We start from the raw sequence: 24,999 nt of genomic DNA on the forward strand, positions 1-24,999 counted from the left end.
AGTACAGTTTTCTGTCTTTTACTCCCATCCCAGCCCACCCCTCCTAATTTTTTTAATAAGAAGGCTAAAAAACTCAAACTCCATCTAAGAAATGTAAAAGCTTCATGCCCCAAATTAACCATCTATCTCACATTTCTAATCTTTAACATTATTGAATATAAATAATATACAAAGAATTTCCTTAGCCACTTCGAAATCAATTCTTCAAAAAAGACAACTGATTTTCTACTTCTTTCTCCAAATAAACCAAATGATTTCTTAAAATTAATGAGCCCCTTAACACACAATGGCCTCCAATTGTTTCTGTGGCCAGTCTGTTATTCTAGGTTGTGTTTTATTTCCAGTCTGTAGCTGGTCACTCAGTTCTTCCACTGTATTATTTAAACTACTAATCGTCCTGCTCCCCTCTGTCCTGTAAGCCCATTTCCTGTTCTTTTTCTTTCCTGTTCTTAAATCCTTTTTGACCCTAAGTTCAGAATCAGACATCTTTAGGTAGGCAGGGCATTTGGAGTTCATGTTAAACATAAAAATGAATGCAGTCCTGCCTCTTGACCTCTGAAGTTGAATCCAGTCTTCTGCCTTGCTTCTGACACCAAGACCCTACTTCACCACTGATTCCCATCAGGGAGTCTGCATCTCCTTGTTCTCTGGGTACCTTAACGGCTGCTATCTCCCCACCCACCGATAACAACGTGTTGCTTTCCAAATTTAAATTTGTTCAATGGATTATTGTCCTTTCCCCATCCAATGGGAAGATCTAAAACTGCAAACAACTTTGACTTTGGTACATGCGTTCTATGCTGGGATAGTTCCTGACATTGTGGCCTTCTTGCTAAGAGACCTTAGCAAAATGTACAGATCCCCATGTTATTTTTGGAAAAAGTTTGAATTATAAATGTTAAATAAGAAATTGCAGGATTTCCTTGAGTTCTGTAGTTGGTATTATATATATGAAAATAACAGAACTTCTTTACTTACATGTTTTCAATAAATACCTCTCCATGTTAGCGGAGTTCCATTCAGTCTTGATGAGTACATTGCCCTCTAAGACAGTACTTTAAAAAAATCTTTTAATTTCATGTAGTTTTTACTGCATTAAAACTGGAATCAGGACATTAAGGGTTATCTCTCTCTCCACTCCTGGAAGGGCAATTTAATTTAATATATAGGGTGGGGCAAAATTAGGTTTACAGTTGTGTGTGTGTGGGACAAAAAGTTTATTCTTGTATTATTACGTATTAATGATTGTATTATTTTCTATATAAGTATCTATAAACCTACTTTTGCCCAACCTTGTAATTTAAAATTAAAAGGAGTGAGTTCATCATTAAACTTTAGGTCAAATTAGCAATATTCTCAGGTTGTGTCCTGAGTTTGAAAATAACACCCACAGTCCTGGCTGGTGTAGCTCAATGTATTGAGTGCAGGCCTGTGAACCAAAGGGTTACCAGTTCGATTCCCAGTGAGGGCACATGCCTGGGTTGCAGGCCAGGTCCCCAGTGGGGGACATGAGAGAGGCAACCACCCATTGATGTTCCTCTCCCTCTTTTTCTCCTTCCCTTCCCCTATCTCTAAAAATAAATAAACAAAATCTTTAAAAAATAAAAATATCACCCACATTTATGTAAATATGGGCAATTTTCATTTTTTTACACCAACCATATCCTAGTCAGGTCCCATAATATTGAATTACAGCTAGAAAGAAAGCAGATAAAATTCCAAATAACAGTTGATACCAGATGGGGTTTATTTAAATAAAACTGTCCTTATTTTAAGAAAAGTCTGTAGCTATATTATTGTCTCCTTAACTGAGTTCTAATTAAGTCACTCACCAAATACCTAAGTTAAGTACTCTACTGTAGCTACATATAAATCTCCATCACATTAGGCAACAACTCACTCGTTATTTTTGAATTGGAGTGTTTTGTTTAGTCAGTTATTGAAAACTGCTTTCAGAGAAGCAGCTTCTTTTCTCTCCCTCCCTGCCTTGTTGGAAAACAGTAAGAGGACTCTGAGTGCATGAAACTTATGGTATCCATGCAAGATGGTGAGAATCTTTCCTTGCTCTTGCTGCTCAGAAACATGTGGCCACTCCAACTTGAAAGATTAATTCACCCCGTTTCATTTTCTGCCTACTGGCATCCTCCTCACTGATTGCCGCTGAAGATTCTAATTTATTTTCTTCCAAAGCAATTCTTCAGGTTTTAAGTTTCTGAGCCAGATCAGACTTTGAAAGAACAGCATGGCTGTTGACTCTGGACTGACCTCTCATTCAGTCAACCTCACTGATGAGCTGGACTTCGTAGGTTTCCAGTATTCAAATTTAGTTTCAGCTAATGGAGTGTGCCAGCTTTAGCAGGAATGGCAGGATGCTCTGTGGCACCGGTAATTACTACTGAATTTGAATATATCTTACAATACAGATTCTAGAAATTTACTGAGAATTGTTACATTGCTGCTTCTGGTTTTTTCACATCAATGCTGAGAAAAGATAGGCAGTGGAGAAGGACCGGAAATACTGTTTTACCACAGGAGACTCATGGACTTTTGTGAAATGGACATGACTTATGTTCTACTTCTTTCCTTGAGTTGTCTTATCAGAATACTACACTGGGCAGCTTATATTCTGATGCTTCCAAACACGCTGACTGAAAACCGTGGTTCTCCCAACTGTCTTGAGTTCCTCATTAGACTGGGAGGCCTTGGAGCCATCCTGTCATATGGAGACTTGGCCCGTAAATCTGGCATAGAGCAGACACAACCTGACTGCTGAACACATGATTGAATAAATGATCTGTGTTCCTAACTACTACATCTTTCATTTATATTTAAAATTTGCCTCAAGCTAATGTGTGTTTACCTTCTAGTCTTCATAAGAGAATTGGCAAGCTTAGGAAAATCTAAACTTACTGTTGGAGACATTGATTCATATTGACTTCTATCTGCAAATTAGAGGCCAAGGAAAGTCCTTAAGAATTATAATATATTCTATTTTGACATAGAAAAATACAAAATTACACTTATTTTCAAAAATTTACTTTTGGTTTCAGTGTCAATTAGAACAATCTTCCCCGTACTTTCTTATTATTCAAATAAGTTGGAACCTCTGGAAACATTTAGGTTCCTAGCTCCTCCCCAGAATCTAAGGCAGGGCCCAGAAATCTGTATTTCTTAGTAAGCTCCTGCATGAGTGTTATACTCAGAAGATTTTGCAAACTACTGAATTATAGCATTCCCCAAGGTGTTATAGATTGTTCTTGATAAATATATGTCATTAATTTTGAGGTCTAACGAAATCTTAATGGAAATGCTGTTTTGGTTTTTCTTTTCTGAAGAATCCAGAATTGCATCGTTTTGACTTATGTTTTAAAAATCCTGGATACTTTTTTAGGGAGAAAAACAAAATAAAATATTAGCTGCTTTTTCCCCGCCAAAGAAGAAAGCTTCCATGGTGTGAATTCGGGTTTATTTAAACACCATGATATTATGACTAATATACTGGATGAAAAATCCTTCTTAATTTCTAGTTTTTCCATATAAATACTTTTCTGAAATTTATGATTGTTTTTACTTTGGCTTATAACCTTAAAAATTAAATGCTAAAAGTGTCTGTCAAATTTTGCAATTTTCCTGCTAACTGCAGTAAAAAACAGTTCCAAGAGCATAAAACAAATGTCACTTTCATCACAGCAAAGGGATATTTGACTTTCAAACAAAAAATGTATCTTAATTCGTGTTGTGGAGAAATGTGAAAGTTGGTTAAATGTTAGCAAATAGGTATTGCAGACTAGAAAGAGAAAAGTAAGCATGTAGGGACTATGATAAGACATTATCACCAGGTGCTCAATTATGAAAGATTTAACGTGGGATTTTTGTCAGAAATAGAATACTAAAGTAACTTGCAGTTCTTGTGAAAGCTCTGGAAGGACAGTAAAAAACTGATACTTCAGTGAAAAGAACAAAGCATCTATTTTTTGCCATTGACTTTTGGTGTTCAAGCACACACACACATATTCATGCTTATATTTAGACGCTCATATGTATATATATAATTTTTCCATGGATTTGCTTTCCTGAGGCTTAGTCAGGCATGACTAATGAAAAACAGAAAGGTCATTCATACTTTTTTATAATTTCATTTACACCACTTACGGTAAACCCATAATATTGCCATTATTTTGATATTGTTTTGATGAAGTAATAATCTTGTTTCTGGATCTACATCAGATTCCACACCCACACCCTTAAAATCTATCAAGGCAAGCAGTCATAAAGACAAAACCAAACAACAAAAACAGAAAGGCACAAATAGAGGAATTAGAGAACGTTGTAAATGTTTCCTTTTGAAATGCGCATCAATAAAACATGTCATAGGCACATGTTCTGACCAGATACATTCAGCTCACTTATTTATTAGGACAAAAATTGGGAGTTGAATTTGTACTTGTGAAGAATGAGGACATTTTTTCCTTGTGGAAAGTAACCATGGAAAACCAGACACAAATAATACTCAGAATCAATAGAAGGTGGCTTGTTCAAGCTAAAAAAATTAATTGCTAAGTGGTTTAGGGACTCTCTAAAGAAGAGAACATCCTTAAAGGATGTATAAAATTATAGGTAAAATGCATAGCAATAATAGTAACAGCAAAGCACAATAGTTATTTGGATATTTAAAAGATATATGTATGTGTAAATAAATGTATGTAAATGTACTTAAGTGCCTATATTCACAAATGTTGAAAAAGTATGCAATGCATTTTCTCATTTATTTTATAAAATTCCTTTCTCTATGGGAATGGAGCTATGTCTGCCTTGTAGTTTCTTGTTAAAATATTTCTTTACTACGATTGTGACTGCTGTGTTCTTACGTACAGTTTATCGATGTTAGTTTTTTCAGTAATACATAGTAAACTTATCTAAGGCTTTTCTTCATTACATTGACTCAGATATAATATTATAAGCAAACTGGCTAAACTTGATTTTAAAACCACTAGTAATATCAGTTGAGTTTAAGCAGTTGTCCTGTTTATAATATTGAAATGATTTAATGTTTCAGAATTTTTATATTGGATAGATGACACTGTGACATTGTCTCAAATGAGAATTCTGGCTTGTGTCCTTTCCACTAAATGTGTCAATGCACACTTACAATTTTCTTACTTCCTAGTGATAGCCCATTTCTTGTTTTTATAATATGACTTATTTTGGAAATGTCAAAATCAAAATCAGGTGCTGTACTAAATGTGAATTTATAGCTATAATCTATTTTGTTTGTGCTTATGAAGGTAATTTTCTGTGGCTGTATATTAATTTGAATGTAGACTTGAAAAATTCAAAATGTAATCCTAAAGCAATCACTAAAATAAATAAAAAGGTTATAGCAAATAAGTCAAAAACCAACACATTATGGAATCCATAAAAATTGGATTAATCCAAAAGAAGGCAGAAAAATAGAAATAAATGAAGAAATTATGTGACAAGTAGAATATAAATAGCAGAATGTTATATGTAAACCCAATTATATCCATACTCATTTCAAATATAAATACTTTAGTAAGAAGCATTGATAGTTGGATTTTTTAAAAAGGAGGGTCAGTTATGTGCTGTACAATGGAAATGCATTTCAGATATAAAGTATAATTAAGTTAGAAGTAAAGGAATGGAAAAAAACATACACCAACGTATCAGTACTCACAAGAAAGCTGGAGTACCTCTATCAATACTGGCAAAGTAGATTTCAGAGCAAACAATAGTACCAGGGATAAAGAAGGTCATTTTTGAATGAAAAAGGAGTTACTTGATCAAAAGGACATTACAATCCTAATTGCTCATGTATCATTTAACAGATCTTCAACATGTGTCAAGCAACCACTGATATAATTGCAAGGAGAAATGGAGAAATTCTCAATTATAGTTGGAAATTTCCACGTTGCTCTCTCTGTAATTGATTGTACAAGTAGATAGAAAATCAGTAAAGATATAAAAACCTGAACAACACTATCAAGGAAGTTGGCCAACTTGGCACAAACGTTTTACATATATTTCAGACTAATATAATAAAGTAGAATGCATTCATGTGCAAATTTCTAGTCTATTAAGGAAAAATGAAAATTATTCACATATAATGATTAAATCACATGCTTGATGTAAATAGAGCCAAAATATTTTACTATTACAATGCAACCATATTTCTCTTTGTACCTCTTTCCAAAATAACCTATGTAAGGATTTCAGTATTATAGAGGTGCTTTTAGTAAATATTACACATAGATAATGGGTGAAAATACTTATCTACTTTAAAATTAATTTCAACCTGTTCTCAATTTCAATGTCCTTGGCTCTATGTTGCTTGCTTGTTCATTTTGTTGATTTAGCTGACAGTGGTCAGAAGGGAGAGGAGAGGGGATAATGGGGGAAAAGGAGGAAGTTTTTGCAGGAACAATTATAAAGGACATATGGACAATAACAAGGGGGGTGGAAATGGGGGAGGGAGGTGGGGAGGGGAGGCAGAACACTGTACTTGAACAACAATACAAATTTTTAAAAAATAAAAATAAAAAAAGAAAATTAATGTCAAGAGTTATATAATGTATGACTTTAAAAAGTCTTCATTTTATAGGCCATATTTATTCTCTATGTATCAGAATGCTTCCTGTAAAAGGTTAAAGACAGGAACTGAAACAATTACTTTCAATAACTGATGGCAGCTATCTATCTATAGCTCAAAAATGAATTTGATGGCAATTTTACATAATACCTAATATTAATTTGACCTAACATGTCACTGAATATGAAACATGTCATGATTCTATGTTCTCCAAGAAAATAAGTAATCCCAATTAAATGGTGACAATATAAAATACAACAGCTTCTGAAGTGGTAAAATGTAAAATATGTGTGTATTCTGAGGTGTTAAATGAATGCATCAAGATGCTAACTAGGTTTGCTCTAAGATGTTAAGAGGTAAATAGATGTGGCTTTTATAATCTAAACCTAAAATCCTGTCTCATTTAAAACCCATTTTGTGTGAAGTGAATTCAGACTTATTGATTCATTTAAATAGCCATTGCGGGCTTAGAACTTCTAGAAAAATGTATAAATTTTCTCCATGAATGCTTGAAAATAATATTCTAAGCTCTCTATTGGTTAATAATACAATAACAGTAAGGGACTAAGAAGGCTTCATAAAATGGAAGAAAATTATTGTTAATTCAGAAATATTTAATGTGTATACAAGTGTGTTATATGTTCACCCAAATTCTTGAATGAATAGATTTTGTTTCTGTTGATGTCTTCAGAAAGTAAGAGTTCTTTGCAAAAAAACTCTAAGCAATGAGTTAATTTCAATTTTATTACTCCAGCTGAGGCCATATTTTAACATTTGACCCAATTTGTTATTGGTATTATTCCAAAGCACTTCCATTCTCCAGGGTCCCATAGAAATTCAGATTAGTAGGTCTTAGGAAAAGATTTTCAAAAAAATAAGAACTTTAAATAATCAGAAATTATATAGTGTAGAATTGTATGGTACATTAATATATATCTATTATTATAACATTAAAACAGTTTAGGCAGGTCAACAATTTAAAAAATCAATAAACTAAAACACCATTAAAAATTGAGCAGAGAAACCAGCCTATCTTTTTATTTTGATGTCTAAAATTTCTAATTATTAAAATAATCAATGAAATTCAAATGTTTAAAAGTCTTTAACATTTGAAATACTCTTCTCCAAAGAACATTCTTTTCTGGTAGCATTAATATATATTAATAATAAAAATATCAGTATCACATGTTGAAACAATAAGTATTTATATGTGCTTTATGGTAAATATAAGCTGAATCTTAGATCACAGATTATTGATAATATGGAAAATGTTATTAATAAAGTAACTTGTCTTTCTACAGGTTTCATCATTACCTTATTTGACTATAAACTCTTTGCAGTACTATTCTCTTTTTTTTAGACTTTATTTATTTATCTTTAGAGGGGAAGGGAAGGAGAGAGGGAGAGAAGCATCAGTGTATGGTTGCCTCTCGTGCATCCCCTGCTGGGAATTGGTCTGCCACCCAGGCATGTGCCCTGACTGGGCATCGAACCATGATCCTTTAGTTTGCAGGCCCGCGCTCAACCCACTGAACCACCAACCAGGGCTACAGTGCTATTCTTTAAAGCTTTTTATCTAATGTACATTTTTCAATGCATGTAGTCATTATTTTCATTATTTCCATTAAACTTGGATGCAGTGTGATCCTCCACTTCTGCACATTATTAACCACACGGATGACTTACCTTATCTTTTCTTTGTTTTTCATCCTGGTATACAGTCCAGTGTTCTCCATCATTGCTGTAAGCTAGTTTGTAGGAGCCTACAAACTGTACATGACCAAAGTCTTTCGCTCCCTGTGTAATGATGCCAGTCACTTTGGTAGGGACCAGAAGATCTACCTAAAAAAGGAAAAGACATAATTCAAATATGTCTTTAAATAGGCCACAATAGAGTCTATTACAAATATACAAGTCTTTCTAACTCAGGAGATTAAGAAACACATATGTTGAAGGCAAAATTCCATTAACTGTTTACAACTTTAAACTGATTACTGAGTCAATTATTGGCTTGCAATTTCTATTTTGCCACTGGGGTAAACAGGTTAAAACTTGAACAACCATTCTGAACATTTTCAAATAAAAAGATGGTTATTTCATTATACCAATCAATTTTCTATTAAACTAATTCATCCAGCTGTTCAGTTCTGTATATCTGAGGTAGTACAGAACTGGCAAGCTAACCTTTTTGAGACTGACCGCTATCTTTCAGAAATTGCATTATAACTCAATTTGCTAAATTTATAGGTCAATTCATAATAATAAAAATAAAATTATTTCTTATTAATTTACACAAAATTGTTATTTGCGTAAAATAATAATTATTTTACGCAAATAACAATTTTGTGTAATAATATTACTACGCAAAAATGCTATTAGATGTTTCATCATCAAACATTAAATAACAAGTCAACTCCATTTCCATGAATTTTAAGCAGTTTAGTTATATGAAATAAAGTAATAGTAATCACTGCCCAAGGAAAACATTTCAGAAAACAGAATCTGAGAACACTGAGGGGCAAGTCAAGTGTTCTTCTGAAGTGAAGGGTGATTACAACATGCAGCCATGACCTGTGGGATCTGTACTCGTGATGTATTTCTTTCCTGCAAAATATGTACTTAAAGGACAAATAGGTTCTTAAAGACCCGTGGTGGTTTAGTAAGCACTAAATTCATCAACATGTAATTGAATAAAAAAGATGGGGATGATTTTTACCAAAGATGAATACCTAACGTTGAATAGTTTTGTATCCTCCCACTGCATTCCGGAATCCATCCATCTTTTCTTACTTCTTATGATGCTAACTTAAAAAAATTTGTTTTCATGTGAAAAATTTTTATATGACCCTGATGTTTTTATTTTCAAGTTTCTTGATCTATGACTTCCTTTCTCCTCGTACAATAGCCACTGACTTCCTTCTACTTCCTATGACTAAATGCCGTGTTACATCTTTGATCTTATCATCTTTAACTGTCTTGATCCCATGTTTGACCTTGGTGGCTTTTAACCACTATGTCCTATTGTTTCTATTTCAGGTTCTCCATCCTGTGAGATGTTCTTCGTCACAAATAGGCAGTCATGGGTCAGCTACAGGTCACGGATGAGAAGAGAGTAGAGGGCTTTGAATAGAGAATATTTAGTAACACTCATCAAATAAAGATATGAAAGAAGTTCCCAATGTGTCACAGCCTAGGAGCCCATATATTTTTTAAAAATCACATAAATTTTTGCCCACTTTTTGAGACATTCTTTAATTAAAGACAGGCTCAATTTGGACAATGAATTAAGACAGAAAACCACCCTTAATGCTTTATGAAAAATTTTAGAAAGTTTAACAAACACTGTAAAATACTGTGCTTCTGTTTTTGCTATTTTCTTAACATATATTATGTCATCTCAAGTTCTTGTGCATCCAACAGCAATGCAGGATGGAAAAATCCTATCCTGGGAAGGAAACTGTGGTTGCCACTATACAAAATGCTTTCTTGTATGTGCTTATTGAATTCCCTGAACAACCCTGAAGGGTAGGGCATTCTCTTTATGTTAGGGATGGGGGAATAGAAGTCTAATATAACTTGATGTGTGATCCAAAGATAAATAGTGAATAAAGGAAGGGCCCCCAATTCAAATGCATGTCCTTCTGATTCAAAGTTCTGCCATACATACAGATTCTCAGACAATGATTTTTTTCCCCACTCCCCAGTGACTATTTCAGGAGTTTCTGAGGAATCTCAAAGCTTTCTCACCACATTCATGAAAGGTACAGCAACTGTAGGTCTCCCCCACCTCGCCCCCCACACAAAGAAAGCCTGGCTTTACAATACTGGGAGAGCAGCCCTGTCTTTTAACATGAATTTCCACTCTGTTCTTCAGCTGTCTGGGCTTAAAAATGTGGGTTGTTTTTGCTGTCCTAAATACAGATCTAAAGCTCAGAGATAACTAGGTATAGCTTCTGGTTTTCAAAGTGCTCTTGATGTTGCTAACACTTAATAAATGCAAAAATCAAAACAAAACAGCAAAAATAAACAGACAAATAAAAAACTCTTACAACACTCTGAGCCACTGTTTTTCAAGGCTGTAAGCACACAGGAACTCAAACTGTCTCCAGGAATAGAAAATGCTCCTGGGCTGTATTCTTCAATCCATAAATTTCTATCAGTCATTAGCTAAGATGAGGTAATGAGGAGCCTTATAGCATTCTCCTTTTCTGTGGTATTTCTTGAAGTCAGCTGGGTTTCCTGCTGGGTGGAGATGTTTTCTCCTGAAGTTGTGTGTCTTGGCTCTCTCTAAGGTATGTTTTTCTCCTGTTCTAACTGCTCCCCTTCTCCAGTTTTCTTTTCTTTTTTAATCTAGAAATGTTTTTCTTTTTTTTTTCAGTTAATTTCTTGATTTAAATAGTCAGCAATCTGTTTTAAGCTGGAATTTGTCCTAAAATTTGTTACATTAAACTTAGAATACCAGGCCTAAGCAAACCTTTTTTTTCAGTACATAAATAATCTGCATCCCACACTTAACATGAGGTTGCTGCAACAGGGGGTATAGAGATCTCACTCTGAGACACACTCATGGAGATGTCACCCTCATCTTCAGCATGCAGGATGATTTGAGAAAAGCCCGTTCCTCTGGATTTATGCCTACCCCTAACCCTGGACCACTCTGAATGCTTGTAGGCCTTCTGCGTTCAAGATGTACTGCACACGTTTTGGTCAAAATGACAAAAGGCTTTCTGCTGTTTTGGACCCTCACCTCCCAAGGTTTGGCTTAAGTAGAGCAGGTTATTTAGGGCACTGAGCTGGCACATGGGTAGACTTTTGGCTTGGTGCACTGTGCTTTGTACCCAGATCTGTACTAAATATGCCTTGCATGTGTTACAGTCCTGCAACAAAGGTTTTTGCTTGACTGAGAGGGAACTACTTCCTAAGCATATTCTATGGACAGGAACCAACGTATGGCTAAAGATGCCCCAATGCATCCTAACAGAAAACACTAACTGCTTTTATGGTGTTTCACTACTGAGGATAACATTACTGGTCCAGGAAAAAATTGCCGTGGTGATAACAACCAATTTCTATTGGGAAGACAACTAGTTCAAATGACCTCTGATCTTCAGCAATGTGACTGTGAGAGGCAGTGCATCCTAGTGGAGCTGGAGGGCCTGGGTTCCCTCCCTGGCTCTGCCCTGACTGGCTGCCACTTACTTTGCCTCTCTATGTCACAGTTTCTTCATCTGAAAAACGAGGACAATAGTCTTTATAGGGTTTATGAAGATTGGATGAGTTAAAAGTGGTTAAGTGTATAAACTAATATGTACAATATAATCAGGGCTGTACAAGACTTTGATAACAAAGAGTAAATAAATCTGGGAAAAGAATCTAATAATGGTCTTACAGCACCTTCTTGGAAGCATAATTATAGAAATAAGGAAATCGAGGGGCCAGATTTCCCTAGAAGCAATTTCTTGATCATAGTATATTTTTTCCACCTTCTCAGAGTATATATGCAAAAACTGCCATTTCATTTTTACTTAAAGTAGAGAAAATTCGAAATAACTGAAATTGTTATTCATGGGTGAAATGCTTAATTAAAAATAATGGAATTAATTGTGTGGAATTCTGTGTATCTTCATTTGAATATTAAGATTTCATTACAGTAGGGAAATGGTTCAAGAATAATATTGGAAGAGAAAATTAGATTTCAAATTATAGTGATTTTTCCTTTTAATTGTGAGAGGGAAAAAAGAGAGATTACATATAGAGAGAGGCATAAATGATGTGTACAAAAACTTTGTTGCAGGAGGACTATGCAGGAATAACTTTTTGATATAAAACCTCCTGTAATGTCTTAGCAAATCATAAATATTTTGAGAGTGTTTAACTTAGAAAAACAGTATAGAATACCTGAAGGCATTTGTTTGAGAAAGGTTAAAATAAGCTACATTTCAGACATCTGCTTAACACCCTGACAGTTGGCTCCCTGGAAGGAGAGAGGGAGGACTTAGAAAAGTCATGAGTTTCATGGAAATGTTTCTAAAGGGGGGAGGAGAATGAAAGATGACACAGACAAATTAAGTGTGCAGAGAAGCTAACAAAAGACCGAAGAGATTTATCCCAGAAATATGCCACTCAGCTGCATCTGAAATACTATAGTTTTTGCTTTTATGTTGTACCAGTTATTTTGGATTTTATAACTCCATGGAGATCTGTAACATTAACTCATTAGATAGGTGTAACTTGGAAGCTAATATAATAATATAGTACTTGAAAATAGAATTATGGGTAAAATATTTAGACAATGTGTTTGTTTTACAAAAGAATTTTCATCTCAACGTTACATAAGACAGTTGTATGTTACCTGAGGAACTTTAAGGCACGTAACTATTGTACTTGGCATTTGAACATTATTATTCATTATCAGGTGTCAGATATACTTTTAGTATTCATTTGCACCTATTAGTTAATGTCATCATCTTATTATGAAATATTTACCAGCCCCTGCATCTGACATGTTTTTGTAGTTCTAAGGTTATGGGCTCAGAACTTTAAAATATTATGGGGGCTTGATAAACATACTCATTCCTGCATTCATCATTGCATTTCTTCATTTATTAAAACAATTAATAATATTTAAATATTGCAATATTTAAATATTGCAATAATATTTAAAAACATTTAATAAAGCGGTTGCTTTTTCTGCATCAAATTTTAAAACTACAACCACTAAAACACATACAAAAACAAAACATAAAATAACCTTTCATAGAATCTACTGTTTTTTCTCTAAGATTTTATTTATTTATTTTTTGAGAGAGAAAAAGGGAGGGAAAAAGAGAGGGAGAGAAATATTGCTGTACAATCAGTTGCTTCTCACATACTAGCAACCAAGGACCTGGCTTGCAACCCAAGCATGTGCCCTGATCAGGAATTGAACTGGCAATCTTTTGGTTTATAGGCCAGGGTTCAAAACACTGAGCCACACCAGCCAGAGTGTTGGAATTTACTGTTTTATGGGTGTTTTAGAGTGTGCCTTTTACTTGTGAAGCCACATATAACATGTGTATAGTGCCATAAATAAGCTTTCTAAACTCAGGTGATCACCCAGGAGTGTGTTTTGTAGGACACCTGGCATATTGTAGAGATTCCAAATATCCAGGCATCATCTGCCCTCAATTCAAACTTGAGGTAATTCCATGCTTCAAAATTACTTGCAATTATAGCATGAACGATGCCACATATCAGCAGAGCTGTGCCCCAGGATTGCTGTCAGCTTATGCTATTAACTGTTCGAAAATTTATTTAGAATTGTGCAAGTAATGCAACTGCATGTTTTAACTAAGAATGGGAGATAGCTTGATAATTATAAATGTTACATATTTTTATTTTAATAATACTTCTCATTATAAAAAACAATACATGCTTCTTCTTTGTCAGCTCCAGATGAACTTTCCTAATGTAGCTCTCAGGAAAACACTTGAGAAAATCAACAGGCTTCATTAAAACTCTGTGTGTAAAATAGTTCTAAATGAATGCCCATCTATCTTGATTTTCTCTTAAAATTCCAAAGATGTCTAAAAAGAATAAACAACAAAAATTATAAACACATTCAGAGTTAACAAATAATATTATAAAGATTCTATTCTCTTGTATTGGTTGATGCATTTAAATCATGATACATAAAGGAAAAAACTTGATTTTGTGTTTTTAATGAGGAGATCTTTGTAATATTCTATATCAGTTTCAGTTTTGGAATTGGTTCAAAATTATTATCAAACAATTATAAGTAACTAAAGTGGACATTAAGCTAACAGGTAAACTCTTTTTTTTAAAGAAATTTTATTTATTTATCTTTAGAGGGAAGGTAAGGAGAGAGGGAGAGAAATATCAATGTATGGTTGCCTCTGGTGTGTCCCCTGCCGGGAACCGGCCTGCAACCCAGGCATGTGCCCTGACTGGAAATCGAACCGCAATCACCTCGTTCGCAGGCCCACACTCAATCCACTGAGCTACACCAGCCAGGGCCTAACAGGTAAACTCTTACATAATTTCTCTAAATCCTATGTCAGAAAGAGTTAAATGTGTCTAAAAATATAAAACTTAGAAAAATTTTAGGGAAAAGAATAATGCTATTCTTTTTAAGTTATGGAAAGTGACTTTCTGCTGAGTTCATAAAAAATAAGCTCACCCTTGGAGAGACAGATTAACATCTTCTTTATTTACCTTTAAGACTGATTTTGATTTGGCTGGAAACTTTGGCATATTTCATGAATAAGAATTCAGAACAGTGGCTAATTAAATTTGGTCTGAAGTTGATAGGGTCATTATTAATTAGAGGAGACTTAATGAAAGTCTTTGATAAAACAGCATGATAATATCCAATAAATGTTATTCAAATACTTTAATTACAGCAGTACAAAAATCCAAATGAAGTAGAAAAGCCAAAAAAATTGCTTGTAATTTAGAAAAGAATGACATAACAAAGTAGAAATTAAAATAGTTTACTATTCAGTGCTTTTTGGTAGAACAGTGGGAGGACAGCCTAGGTAAAAATTGTGTGAGAATCTTTTATAAGGTTAAAGATTCATTGAACTGGTGATGAAACTCACAGGTAGTTCCATACTCAGAATTTGGTTGACTGTTCACTTGAAAATGCAGCCACCATTACTAAAATGAGAATGGTTTGCAGGGCATTGATGTGACCTGGCAGCCAAGGACATTGTTCACACATACATGAACAATGATGACTTCACTGTACTATACTAGTCACTGGGGGCTGTAGACGCTACGGAGTGAGCGTGTGCACTGTGTGTCTGTCACATTCAAAGTGACTGAGTGAGTAGAGCAATGAATCTGTATCAAATAATGCATTAAACTTGAAAATTCCACTGCAGAAATTATTTGGATGATTTAGAAAGCCACAGCTATGGACAACTGGTGATTGGCAGCTCTATGCATCCACTCATGCATCACTTCCCATGCAGAGTGTTTTGGCAAAGCAACAAATCATGCAGATGACTGAGCCTCCTTACAGCCCAGATTTGGCAGCCTGCAACTTCTGGCTTTTCCCAAAACTAAAATCACCTTTGAAAGGGAAGGGACTTCAGAATGTTGAAGAGATCCAGGAAAATACAATGGGGCAGCTGATGGCATTTGGGAGGACTGTGTGAGGTCCCAAGGTGCCTGGTTTGAAGAAGACTAAGATGTCATTGTTCTGTGTACAGTGTTTCTTGTATCTTCTTCAATAAATGTCTCTATTTTTATATTACACAGCTGGATACTTTCTGGACAAACCTTGTCATATATCTTTGACAGCTGCTTTAATTGACGTAATTTTGTCAAAGGTATTTGTACTTTTTAAAAGATTTTGTTTATTCATTTTTCAAGAAAAGGGAAGGGAGAAAGAGAGGGAGAGAAACACCAATGTGTGGTTGCCTCTGGTGTGCCCCACACCGGGGACCTGGCCCACAGCCCAAGCAGGTGCCCTGGCTAGGGATCAAACTGATGACCCTTTGGTTCACAAGCCAATGCTTAATCCACTGAGCCACACCAGACAGAGTGGCATTTGTATTTTGTTTAACTATTACATATTTTACAGGCTGACATTTACAAACACAAAGTATCTCTACACAAATATGTCAATATGCATATTTACTTAAATCTTGTTGTGTGACAAATAAAAGTCAGGAGAACTCTGAAAATAAAACATTCATAGAGTAACACACAGTCTAGTGATGGCAAATAACACTGCATATTTTAAATATTCAGAAACCCTGGAAAGGTAGGGAAGTTGACAGAATGCACAGTGTAATTTTATACTCCACGCTTGCTGGAAGAACTATGCATGTTATGTTAATATAATACTTTGCCATTCTCACAATTTGTAAATCATCTGTAGAGTTCCATCCATCATTTAGTTTCAGTAGACTATATAAGCCTTAATTCTATTGTTTTCAGTTTTAATTGGATATGTGCACATTTTGTGGTGATTGATTTTTAGGCTAAAACAGCAACAAAGAAATACAACATGCAAAGAAAACTATCTGTTACCTTATTTCTCCTTGACCTTACAAAAGGAAGTGGAAAGGGGCATGGCCCCTGAAGAATAAGGTGTGAAGTACACATTCGAAATTGCTTTGGGAAATTGTATCATCGGTGTCAACAGCTGAAAAACAGTCCAGGTCAGCGTGTTCTGACTTGATTGGAGGGGAAAGCAGGGCGATGGCCCAGCAGGAAGAGAAATGCCTTTGGATTACAAGGTTAAGAGCCACTGACACAGAAAGTGGAATGCCCTAAAGGGCAACTTAAAAAAAATATCTTTTGTCCAAAGGGCAGAGTATACATATAGTACGAATTAAAGGATAGAAATGATTTCCATTCAAGTGCATGGTCAGTGACGCTGCAGCATTTTGTTTGTACAAGAAGGACAAGTCTGGCTCCGGAGGATCTGGCGGGCTATCTACTTCAACAGAACCCTGGCCACCACAAACTATAAGTGTTGTCTGATGGAGCCTCATTGAAGGCCATGGTTAAAGATTTCCTCATTGAATAACCATAAAATCAACATGTTTTATTCATATTAATTTGTTTATGGTATACATATCTTATGCATATTCTTTCATTGTTATTGATGCTAATTTTCACTTGATTTGTTTCCGAGTGTCAAGAAAGAGCAGCTATTGTATACATGAAACTCCATTCTCATCACACTTCTCCTTTAGATCTCAATATTATTTCCCATTTATTTTCCTGACTACAGCGTCAAGTTCTTTTGAGCTAATTAAGTGGCAGAATATAAAACTGGGCACTGGATGCTGGTGAAATCTGAATGCTATCTAATGAACCTATTTTAATTAAGTCCCACAGTACAATATGGCCTGGATATATCTATAATGAAGCCCAAAATAGAATACACCTAAAAGTTATAGTGTTATGGCTTGCATACAGAGTGCATGCCTTTCATTACATAATATTCTTCTTGACTTCACATGAACAATAAGATGCTCATTCTTTTCTTTGCAGAAGTGGCACTATATTTATGGGACTTTTATACATATGCTTGCCTCAGAACAACTGCTCATTTCTTCGTGCAATCAGCTCCAAAGAATCTCATGTTTTTAAAAATTTCATTCTTTAACTCTAAAACTGTTCATGCACTATATTTTCAATTACTTTAAAATAGCTTATAAACCACGGTCTTAAATTAGGTTATGGAATTAATAAATCACTTGGAACAAACTCATTATATTAAACTTATTTAATTTTTTGCATATGTATTAAAATTTTAAACACTCCCTCAGTTATAGCTCACTTCACTGAAGACACACATACAGATTTAAATGATTTTCATGAGACATCCCCCAGTGCCTGAACATCTTTGCTAAAGCTGTTTCTTATATCCCATCTGAGACTTCAGACACAAAACTATATTTTAACTACAATTTGCAAAAAACAATCAGAACTGAAATAAACAGAAATTAGAGGTAAAATCCCTTTTTTCTAATATTATAAGCACTTAAAGATCTTCATATCCAAGATATTCTAGTAAAATTCAAATACTGATTTAAAGAAAAGAGAAATCATGCATAAATTATTAGCTAGAATGACACTGTAAGTATAATTTTAGAAAATTATTTACAGTGAAACCAATCAGCAAGGAAATAAAAACACAAAAATAATGAAAAAACTATTCATCCTCATAAATAACTCAGAAGATTTGTCTCTTGATTTTGTAGCTCATTGTACTGAAAGCAGTTATTTTGGCATATCTTTCCCAACATGGAGAAATCTGGGACATTTCAAAAGAATGCTGAAATAATCGTTAGTTAGTTTTGGGATGACAATACAAGCTTTGATACATCTGTACGGTAAACAGATCAATTATAGGATCAACACATGTTATTTTTCAAAGTCCCCTTAAGGGGAGAGGGGACACTTGGGACAGATATAATTTACAAATATAATTTACTACATTTAAATATCTTCTTTTAAAAGAACAAAACAAAAAAACAAAAAACATGTTCTAGCAATGGATTGTCTACTGCTCTTTTGTAAAGCAGCACCTTTCTTTAAAAAGGTAACAACAGCTAACACAGACTGTCCTGTAAGCATTATGCTTTAGGAACAAGAAATGTCACTGTTGTTGGGGACATTGAATGTAAATCGTGAAAAATAATTTTGAAATATCATATTCTTTTAAAAAATTTTCAGGTTATAACAGCTAATGTAGTTATATTTTCAAGATGGAACCAATAAAGATAATCCTACAATAACAACCCAGACATGCAACGTATGTGGTTAACATATTGGAACTGAGAATGTTTTTACATATAGCTCATTTAAAAGATACACTTAATTAGATTGAGGACTTTCCCTTCTATTATTTATTTCCTCCAGAATTTTAAGACCACAAATAGGTTTAGAATTTTATTAAATTTTATCTGTTTATATTGAGATGATAGTACATGACGAACTCAACAAATATCATAAGACCAATACCCAACCAACCCAAAAATGATAATGTTAACCACCGCTCTGTGCGTATCTTCCACTGCCTTCCTGCCTCTCCCAACCCAAGGTTAGCCAATAAGATGCTACCTTTTCAGAGTTTCCTTGCTTTTTGAAATTCAGCTTTATCATATATAAATGAACCCTACATAAAGTACGTATATTTTGAGTGATGTATAATATTTCATGTGTGTGTTTAAGACAATACATTTACCCATTCCACTCTCATGAGTGTTTCCAAAAACAGTGCTATGTACTTTATTGTACTTGTATCCTGGTATACATATTCAAACATTGTTTTGGGGGGTATGTATCTAACAGTGGAATTTTTTCGTCACTGCATATGTGAATGTGAACTTTTACAAAATAAGGCCAATTTCCAAAGTGACTTTACTAATTTATACTCCTGTCAGCAAAATATATACATTCATGTTTAATTTCCTATCTTGGTGATTAACATTAACAGATGCTTTGTAAGTTGGAATATTTATGCATTACTGAGTCAAATTCTTCTTTATTAGTAAATGTATTTAAACTTTGGGGAATTCCATGTGCTGATATTCTATTTGAGACTCTTATATCTCTGTTCAAAAGCAAGATTCTTAATCATTTCCTTTTCTTATACTTTTGCCTGGTTTTGGTACCAGGAAACAAGAGTTTCATGAAAGAATTTGGGAAGTCTTCCTCTGCGTTTTCTGTGGAATAGTATGTGTCACACACAGAGTGTGTGTTTTTTGACCACTGTGAAATTTTAATGATGGTAGCTCTTTTCAGGATTTCTTTTCTTTCTCTCTTTTTCAAGTATGATCATTCCTGACCATATAGGTATCTATTTTTTCTTTGAGAAAATACATTTTGATAATATATTTTCTTTAGACATGTATATATTTATCCACATATGTATATCTGTTTATACATATATAAAAATATGACAAGATGTTAACTTTTGTTAAATTTGGGTATTATACTATTCTCTTTACATGAGTGAAATGTTTTATAACTTAAAAGGAAAGACAATATATTGTGAACTCTTGGGAAAAGGCTTAGATAATCTTGTATTTGTCTTTGTTTCTTAAAAGTACATGGGAGTGCCGAAAAGGGTAGCATCTAAGATAACTAATTCCCTCCACTAATACTAATAATATATGTTTACTTTTGTAATATGACCCCAAAACATTAAATGTTGGAACAAAAAGTAACATAATTAGGCAATTTCTGAATGCTTTTATAAAAATTCTGATTGTCCACAGTACTGTAACTCTAGGCTTAACAAAAGGTAGTTGACTTAAATATTTAAAATAACAGCTTGTAATTTTATTTTTTTGCACCTCAAATGACTTTTTATTATTACAGCCATACCACTAACATTAAACTATTAATTTTAAAGAATGGCCTTGTTCTGTTAGCTGAATTTATTTTGTATAATTTGTTTTCATATTTCTGCATTTTTGTTGCCTTTGGCATAAAATAACTATGGCAAAATCATGTAATTGTGGAGTAATAATAAAAAGTACAGTATTTCATAAAATATATTACACAAGTAAATTTTCATAATGACAGACAAGTAAAGAAATTACAGCCGAGTAGAATTCCATTGTATAAATGTCCCATAGTTGTTTTATCCACCCATTTATTGGTGGATACTTGGGCTGCTTCCATGTCTTGGCTATTGTAAGTAACACTGCAATGAACCATTTGCAACAGAATGGATGGACCTGGAGAACATTATGCTACTAAAAATAAGCTAGTCAGAGACAGAAAAATATCATATAATTTCTCTCATATGTGGAATCTTATGAACAAACTGAATTAACAAGCAAAACAGACAGATTGATAGATGGAGAACAGAAGACCCCCCTTCAAAGGGGGGTGTTTAGAGAGTGGTGGGATTTAACAAAAAGGAGAAAGGACTCATGAACATGGACAACAGTGTGGTGATTGCTGGGGGGAGGAGCATATAGGAGGACTAAATGGTAATGGAAAAATAATAAATATTTAAAAAATAATTTACATAAGGTGGGGGGCGGAAATGGGAGGGAGGTGGGGAGCACTGGGGGGGGCAGGGCTGGGAATATAAGACAGAAAACTGTACTTGAACAAGAATTAAATAAAAATAAAAATTAAAAAAATTAAATATAATTATGTTATCTCCTATACATTTTATTATGTTCTTATTACAAGTTTTACCAAAAAGAAAAACTAACCTGTGTACCTTAAAGATTATTTTATACCATTCACAAAAGCTACAAAACATAATAAAAGTAACGGAAATATCTATTATTACCTTGTCAACACACTCTGCTAACTCTTTCACCCAGATTTTCTTACATTGCCTGCTGCCTAATCCGCAACTAAATGCTCAAATATTTTTATTGTTTATATTGTCATTACTGAATGGGACTAAAATTAATGTCAATAAATATACCCTAATGAACACATCTATAGTTGATATTCATTAGACTCTCAAATGTGAGGGGTTCTAAGCCTTTTTTGTCAACCACCAAGTTATGCTCTCTTTAGCATGCCCCTTCATTATAGTGTGCATCACATTATGCTCACAGTAATCTGCTTATGAATGTCTGTCCTCTAGCAGAGTTTGAGTTTCTTGAATGCTCCAATTATGTTTTAGATCTTCGCATCTTCCAAGTTTATTGTAAAGTCTGCATATATTAGGTATCCAGGAACATGCTTAGTAGATAGGTGGAGAGATAAAATGGAAATGATTTGGTCAGGAACACAGGTTGGAGTTTGTTTCTATTGTAAAATATAGTAAGGGAAACTTTTAAGAAATAAATAAGCAGCATGAAAAAATGATGTGTAAATATCTAAAGTAATTTTTGAGTGAAGAAAAAGATTTTCCTGAGAGAGCAGTTTTAAGGTGGCGTATTAAGAATTCCATGTTTATACTCCATGGCACCTGAATCTGACAGCATCGTGCAATATGCATAAACTTTAACTAGAAAAGACTCAAGTTAGTAAGAATGACTTTAATGCTTTGTCAGTAATGCAGAACTGGGTGAAGGTCCTTAGATTCAAAGACTGGTAGTAAGAATGAAAACCCTAAGGACGATCCGACAGGTGAAAGGACTGAGACGTTTTGCACAGCTCAGTTGATTTCATCAGAGCTTAAATCAAGATAAGGAGTGCCAAACTGACAGCCAATGACAGCCCTCAGGAATAAGAGTGGGTTACCATGTCCAGGTCAGAAAATGCTAGATAAAGAGCTAGGGACAAGTAGAAGATAATAGAATATCAAGTTCAATGTCATTTTGCCAAATAAGTTTCAGAATTAGGAGGCCAAGGGAAACAGTGTGGTTTGCATTTTCTCTCCAGGGCTCAAAAGGTTGCCTATGCAAACCTGAACTCAACATTGGCTGCAGGAGTCAGACCAGAGGAACATTAGGCAAGGGAGCAAAGAAAAGAAGCTAAATAGGCCAATTGGTCAAGAGTGTTATGGAAGACAGGATGTTAAAGTTGACAGATGAAATTTCAGGGACCCAAAAGTGACAAAAGAAAGGAGAATTCCTGTAGAAAGTTGCAGATCTTAGGGAAGTCTAGCAAGAAGTGCTGTATAGGAAGTAGGGTATGTGTGGAAGTCAGTTTTAAATGGATGGAGACTGCAGGTGATTTTCGAGACGTCTGGTAGACAGCAATAAGTAAGCATGCAGATACTGCATATCACAGAACAGAGACACGTGCCTAACACTATGTCCCCTCAGTGATTGGATTTTTTTTTTCAGGGAGTATGGGTGAGGCCAAATTTGGTAAGAGAGGGAATATCAGGCAGGGGATCAACTGGGAGACCAAACAGGGTTGTGGTCCACAGTGGCAAATGGGAGCAGAGAAGAACAGTAGCAATTTTAATGATGCCTGACCCAGAGTTCATGTGATAGACCCCACATGTCCTCTGTCTTGGGATAAGATTAACTCTGGGGCATGAACCTGCAAGTATGGGCAAGATGCCCTCAATTGTGGGGGCTGTGAGCATGCAGAAGTAAGAAACCAGAAAGATCATTGTGTTGATGAATTCCATCCAGATCACTGAAGAGTGGAGGGTCTTCCGAAGTGCTGCAGCAGATGTCATCTGCTCCTCCACCTGTCCCTGGCATAAAATGCAACCCATTCACACCCAGACAGACAGACTGGATACAATGATGAAAGGCCAGCAGGAAGCAGGGTTTACCTGCTTGGGAAATGAATCATAGCACTAATACAATGCATGTGCTAAATAAGAATAAGTGGTTTCTACAATTTTAAAATTTTCTTGATTCATTTCTCAAACATCCCCTTGACTCTCTCTTCTTCCAAAGTAACTAAAAGAAAGAATGCAGGGAAATGGAGAGGCTCTTTCTGCTTGGTGCCTGCAGATTCTTTTTCGTGCTAATTGTATTCTATATTTGCTTGCATGCTGATTACTTCCAAGAAAAATAATCATAAATAAATATAATTAAAATCTTTAATGATTAATATAAGGCATTACAGTAGTTCTCTGTTCTGGCACAATACTTTCTATAGTTTAACAAGCTCGGTGTGATGCACCTGTTAGGAAAAATGTAAGATATTCTTTTGGTTGAACAAATGCTTGTTAAAGACCCTCATTTTTTTTCTTCATACTTGGTTGTGAATATGTGCACTTTTAGTGACAGGATTTAATTGAATTTAATTGTGGTGTCTGAATATTGGTGCAGTGCCCAGAAAGCTTTGGGGAATGGAATATTTTTGTATACCAAAATAATAAATAAGGGCCATGCATGCTTTGCTCTAGAATTTCTTGCTTTTCTAGTTTCTAAAATCAATTTTTGGTTGAAAAAGAAAAAAGCCTACCTTTTAGAAAGGAATAAACTGGCTTTGATTTTATGTGTACTGTTTTTTTAATGTATTTTGCCTGTCCAGTGCTAGGTAAAATTATTTAAAAATTCATCACTTTAAAATTTAGTGAATTAATTTATGCAATTTAAAATCTTAAATCATTTGTATTATTATTTTAAGTACCAAGATTTGATTAATTTTCAATCATCCTGATGTAGGAATTGATGAATTTTTAAATTTAGGGCCAACTAAGATTTACAGTGAAACATACAATTTCACATTAAAAATTATATTGTTGCACTGCACAGTACAAATATAAAACAAGAAAACAAGATTAATGCTAAGAAATGAGAAAGAGAAGCTTGGTGGCCTGATTTAGAAATGGGCATATAGAACACTACCTCTTCCTTTAATCTAAAAAAAATTAAAAGAATATAATTAGCAAACCACTCCAACAATAAAAAATAAAACAGTATTGTATAAAAAATATATTTCCAAAGTACTGCCAATACATGAGAAAATTCTTGTATTTTAATAAAAATTCCAAATAAAGAAGACACATTTTATATAATAAAGTGTCTTTCATCAGATGCTTTATGATGTGAACTAAAACTAGACAATACGGATCTAAATCTTGAATCTGTTATACATCAACTTGATATCCTTAAATAAGCTAATTAATCTCCCTTTTGAATCTTACTTGTAAAATGAGAGGCATAGGTTAGAAGATTATCAAGTTACTTTCCATTTGAAAATCTGTGATTCCCTATGCTACTAGTAACTCAATAATAACCACTTCTGTTAACTTTTCTTTTATATTCTATTCACCAAACATCAACACAATATTCATTTGGTGCCTACTATGTGCTAGGCCTCCTGGTTACTAATATCCTCTTGTGGAGCTTTGATGCCATGGAATAAGCAGTGCTGTGGATGCACCGCTCACAGCAGAGAGGTGTGGGCCCCCTGAGATGTGGGAACAAAGTACCTGCAGGGTGTGAACAGTCAATGGAACCCAGATGAGCCAGACTGTTGCAGGCTTAGTGGGAGTTTAACAGTGAAGAAAGGAGACAAGAACATGCTAA

General features: G+C 34.4%; 1 protein-coding gene across 2 annotated transcripts in view; it reads right to left on the reverse strand.

The window, feature by feature from the left end:
- The window catches only part of EDIL3 (EGF like and discoidin domains 3), a 402,449-nt gene that overhangs the window by 14,166 nt on the left and 363,284 nt on the right, over window positions 1–24,999 (reverse strand). For both annotated transcript variants that reach the window (XM_037032234.1, XM_037032233.1), the window contains one exon: window positions 8,294–8,449. In XM_037032234.1, the coding sequence (XP_036888129.1) occupies window positions 8,294–8,449 (156 nt within the window). The remainder of the gene's footprint in view (window positions 1–8,293; window positions 8,450–24,999) is intronic.

This window comes from Sturnira hondurensis, unplaced genomic scaffold (genome assembly GCF_014824575.4).
Source record: "Sturnira hondurensis isolate 20B ecotype Veracruz unplaced genomic scaffold, ASM1482457v3 Scaffold0021354, whole genome shotgun sequence".
In the NCBI taxonomy this organism is placed as follows: Eukaryota; Metazoa; Chordata; class Mammalia; order Chiroptera; family Phyllostomidae; genus Sturnira; species Sturnira hondurensis.